The sequence below is a fragment of the Alosa sapidissima genome, chromosome 7, assembly GCF_018492685.1.
Source record: "Alosa sapidissima isolate fAloSap1 chromosome 7, fAloSap1.pri, whole genome shotgun sequence".
In the NCBI taxonomy this organism is placed as follows: Eukaryota; Metazoa; Chordata; class Actinopteri; order Clupeiformes; family Clupeidae; genus Alosa; species Alosa sapidissima.
Window position 1 is genome coordinate 35,047,398 of NC_055963.1, and position 5,000 is coordinate 35,052,397.

Genomic DNA, 5,000 nt, shown 5'->3' on the forward strand with positions numbered 1-5,000 from the left:
TGTGAGTGTGTTCTGTGTGTGTGTGTGTGTGTGTGTGTACTATGTGTGTGTGTAGGGCATGTGCCATATACTCTCTGTCCTGTGAGTGTGTTCTGTGTGTGTGTGTGTGTGTGTGTGTGTACTATGTGTGTGTGTGTGTACTATGTGTGTGTGTGTGTGTGTGTAGGGCATGTGCCATATACTCTCTGTCCTGTGAGTGTGTTCTGTGTGTGTGTGTGTGTGTGTGTGTGTACTATGTGTGTGTGTGTGTACTGTGTGTGTGTGTGTAGGGCATGTGCCATATACTCTCTGTCCTGTGAGTGTGTTCTGTGTGTGTGTGTGTGTGTGTGTGTGTGTGTGTGTGTGTGTGTGTACTATGTGTGTGTGTGTGTACTGTGTGTGTGTGTGTAGGGCATGTGCCATATACTCTCTGTCCTGTGAGTGTGTTCTGTGTGTGTGTGTGTGTGTGTGTGTGTACTATGTGTGTGTGTGTGTGTACTGTGTGTGTGTGTGTGTGTAGGGCATGTGCCATATACTCTCTGTCCTGTGAGTGTGTTCTGTGTGTGTGTGTGTGTGTGTGTGTGTGTGTGTGTGTGTGTGTGTACTATGTGTGTGTGTGTGTACTATGTGTGTGTGTGTGTGTAGGGCATGTGCCATATACTCTCTGTCCTGTGAGTGTGTTCTGTGTGTGTGTGTGTGTGTGTACTATGTGTGTGTGTGTGTACTGTGTGTGTGTGTGTAGGGCATGTGCCATATACTCTCTGTCCTGTGAGTGTGTTCTGTGTGTGTGTGTGTGTGTGTGTGTGTACTATGTGTGTGTGTGTGTACTGTGTGTGTGTGTGTGTAGGGCATGTGCCATATACTCTCTGTCCTGTGAGTGTGTTCTGTGTGTGTGTGTGTGTGTGTGTGTACTATGTGTGTGTGTGTGTGTAGGGCATGTGCCATATACTCTCTGTCCTGTGAGTCAATGGTGTCCTCTGGGGTCCTCTATGGCAGTCATTCCCAAACTGTGGTCCGTGAGAGTACTGAAGGTGGTCCGTGGAAAAGCTAAATAAAATATAAAATAATATTTTTTTAAACCTTCATTTTACCAGGAAATTCTAACATATATTCTAAGAATATGTATATTCATATCAAATTTAAATTTAAATGAAATAGTCAAGTGTGACTAAAAGGCTAGTGGCGCTAGGCTGTGACGTTCAAGTGCAGTGCTGCTAACAGTTAGAACTGGTTAGAACCACAACATGGATCAGTGGATGGCAACAGATTCTCTGAAGAGAAAAGTTTATATACAAACAATATACAAATTAATTTATATACAAACCAAGACGGCGGATTCCTAAAGAAACGCAAACAGCCACCCCATAAGTGTATTTTTTTTTGCGTGCATATGGCTACTAAAAAATGTAAGGTTAATTTATCAAATGCTATTTCGAAGTTTAAAAAAAAAAAATGTTTTAGACATATTGGTGCTTTTACGATAGCCTACTGATGTGATGCCCAGTTATAGGCCTACTAGTAGGCATATTAAGAGGTGCAGATTAATTCAGGTAGGACTGTGTATAGACATTTTATTAAGGGTATTATGAGGTGGTCCGCGAAAATTCTTCATTACAAATAGTGGTCCACACACACACAAAGTTTAAAAACCCCTGATCTATGGTGTCCTCTAGGTCTGACATCATCAGCATCAGCAGCAGCAAATCAAACCCCAGCTGCACCACCTCAGGTATTTCACTGTCAATGCAAACCCACACGGACACACACACACACACATTCATACACACACACACACACACACACACACATTCATACACACACACACATTCATACACACACACACACGCACACACACACACACACATACTCACACACACATTCACACACACATCCACAAATATTCATACGCTTGCAAACACACACACTGCACGCAAGACACGCACGCACACATTCATGGCACACATATACACTAACTCAATCTACCCCCCCAGGCAGCAGAGGATGCTGTTCATGTGTATGATGAGATGATGGAGCTGACGGTCTATGGTGCAGTGCAGTTCTATTCTGATCCACAGGGGGAGCCCTCTGACCCCTACAGTCTGGTCCAGCCCACAGCGCTCTCCCACAACATGGACCACCTCAGGGGGCGGCCTGCGCAACAGGCATCTCATACGGACACCACTGGGGTCTACTCCATCATTGAGGGTTCACAACAGGCATCTCATACGGACACCACTGACGTCTACTCCATCATTGAGGGTTCACAACAGCCCCCCAGTGCAGACAGCAGTGACGTCTACTCCCTACTCGCCCCACATTGAAACAAAGCCCCCTCCACTCTCCCCCAACACCTACAGCCGTCACCAGAGACCAGGGACCAGCAGTGGACTAACATCAGCCTAGAGGTCTGCACCAGAGTCCTGCACGGGTCCATTTTTTTAGACCCACCCCCGCCCGCACCCGAGAAGTTCAGCACCAGATCCGACCCGTCACCTGTGGTGATATTAAATTTAAATCCGCACCCGCCCGGACCCGTTAATATTTTGCCCGTTACCCGACCCGTGCCCACGATAAATCGCACACAAGCTAAAATTATTCAAATGAATGTGCTTTATTTTTTTTCTTGCACAATTGAAGCACGTAAAGGGCGACCTTTTTTTTTTTTACATTTTGCGTCAGGGATAAACCTTACAACAACGACACATAGCCCAAACATTGCTGCATCAGAACATTATTCTACATAAAACGGACCTGTTAATGAAACAAAGAGAACAAGAAAAAAACAACCTGAGCCTGCCACTAGCCAACTTTACCTTGACTTCATCCATTGTAGCCTACTCTCTTGCGCTCCAACTACGAGACGGTTTTTTTAATGTTTTCACACATAGGCCTAGATGCATCAAACAAATAATTCAAAAGTCGCAGTACTGATGTGATGGGTCAAAGGTCGTATCGTTGACTAAAACACATATTTGCGATGTGGTAATGGTAATTTAGATATACAAATATTTCACATATTTTTCAATGATGTTTTATTTCTATAGGCCTACTGTTTTGGTTCTCATCGTATCCGCCCGCAAGGAGTTCTTTTCCCGCCCGCATACCCGCCCGTACATTTTAGGGACGTCATAATTTACCCGTTTTAGCAACTTTTCTGCGGGTACCCATCGTGTAGGGGAGACCGGGGCTGGTTGGAACACTTTTCACTCTCGGTTATATTTCTCCGTCTTACAATGCGTTGAAATGGTCAAATTGTGATTAACTGAAAGCTTGGGATCTCAGCTACAAAATGTATACATTCAATGTCAACAAATGATCCCTTGTTTTGAGTTATTTATGATTAAAGTGGTGTTGTGCATGTGTGCCAACCTGCCCCATGCACGGGGTTGGTTGGAACACCTATATTATAGTCCTTTGCAGTACTCCTTTTGGTTTTGTTTGAAGTGCTCATCTATATCACTGCCTGTAGGGCTTTGCTGATGTCTTTCCTGTGTGTTTTTCTTCAGTAGGGCCCACCATCAAGATCAATTTGCTCCCTACCGATTTTTTTTTACTTCAAATGTTTAAAAATGTCTGAAATGCTTCCAAATGTAAAACTATGTTCAGTAATTACAATAACAATGTTAAAATAAAGATTGATGATGTTTTTATGCATAAAATACAAAGTTTATAGATTTGTCACAAAATAGCCATAGGGAATGTATGTACCAACCAACCCCAAAAACAGTGTGCCAACCTGCCCCGCCCACTTTAGGTCAAACTTTTTTGCACAAATGCTGTTAGCCTGCTAATATCAGTCACCTCAGGTTTTCAAACTTCATTTTAAACTATAGATGAGTCCCCTAGCAATCAATTATAATCAATCTTTTTTTTTATATCCCTAACTATTACCCTTCTAAGATGTATTTAGTGGGAGGTGCATATTCTAAGTTTTGACACTACAAAATTAAAAAGTTGTTCTCACCTAAAGGGTTAATGACCTGGAGACCAGTTACATATGTGAGTTTACGCTACTCAATAAGGCCGTCAGTTTAGTGTTGGAATTTTGTTGCAGCTCCCTCTAGTAGCCTGGATATTAACAGTGTTTCAGCCTGCCCCTGTTCCAACCAGCCCCGGTCTCCCCTACCCGCGGATACCCGACCCGTTGCAGGACTCTGGTCTGCACTCCCGCGGCAAAAGAGTGCGGCGCGGGACAACTTTTGAAAGCTCTTTGCGGGAGCGAGCGGGATGAGAGAGGTGCGTTCGTGGGTGCGGGACAAACCGATGATTCACTGCACTCCCGCAAATTAAATATGTGCGTAAAATTAAATATGGAAATGATTAAAGTAGTGTTCATAACTATAGCTCAGCTGGATGTTCTGTTAGGCAGCATTAAAAAACGGGGTTTAAGCATAACTGACGGATAGCAGGCCTATAGCCTATATTGTCGTTTACGTGGGTTCAATTTGTTCCTGCTGCTCATTGTCAAAACTCAAAAATCGAAAGCATGACAGAGGAAGAGGGCACCAGACTAGGCCTACTTCAGTTGTTAGCCTACATTCAGAACCAAGAAACTGACATCTGGAGTCTTTCTCAGGTGTGTGCTCCTTTCGTGAGACAGAAAGAAAAACTGAATAGGCTAGGCTATCCCTCCTGCATGCGGGCGGGAGCGGGACATCATGTTAACAGATGCGGGCGGGAGCGGGACTAAAAATGACACATTAATGACACATAATGCGGGAGCGGGACTGAAAAATCAGTCCCGCGCAGACCTCTACATCAGCCCTCTAACATGTAACCGAATATGAATGTGAAAGACTTGCCTTTCAGGGCACGAACGGTCAAAAGCACAAACTTTTAGAAATATCCTGGCGTCATTTTACGGACAAGGAGAAGTATTCCATTGACGTAGCACGTTAAAAGTGGGCCTATAGCCTACACAATCTGTGTACACAGAACTTCTTCTCCCCTCACTTCCCCCGAAATACATTAATTATATTCACCTTATGACCGTCCCAGGTATTAACTAGGGGGCAGAAAAA

General features: G+C 44.0%; 1 protein-coding gene and 1 long non-coding RNA gene across 2 annotated transcripts in view; one reads left to right on the forward strand and one right to left on the reverse strand.

Moving 5' to 3' along the window:
* LOC121713439 (CMRF35-like molecule 8) overlaps positions 1–3,144 on the forward strand; it is a 10,027-nt gene extending 6,883 nt beyond the window's left edge. The window contains exons 7-8 of the mRNA XM_042098026.1: positions 1,653–1,708; positions 1,971–3,144. Of these exons, the coding sequence (XP_041953960.1) occupies positions 1,653–1,708; positions 1,971–2,300 (386 nt within the window). The 3' untranslated portion in view covers positions 2,301–3,144. The remainder of the gene's footprint in view (positions 1–1,652; positions 1,709–1,970) is intronic.
* LOC121713443 overlaps positions 1–5,000 on the reverse strand; it is a 14,739-nt gene that overhangs the window by 4,102 nt on the left and 5,637 nt on the right. The gene's annotated exons all lie outside the window — the stretch shown is intronic.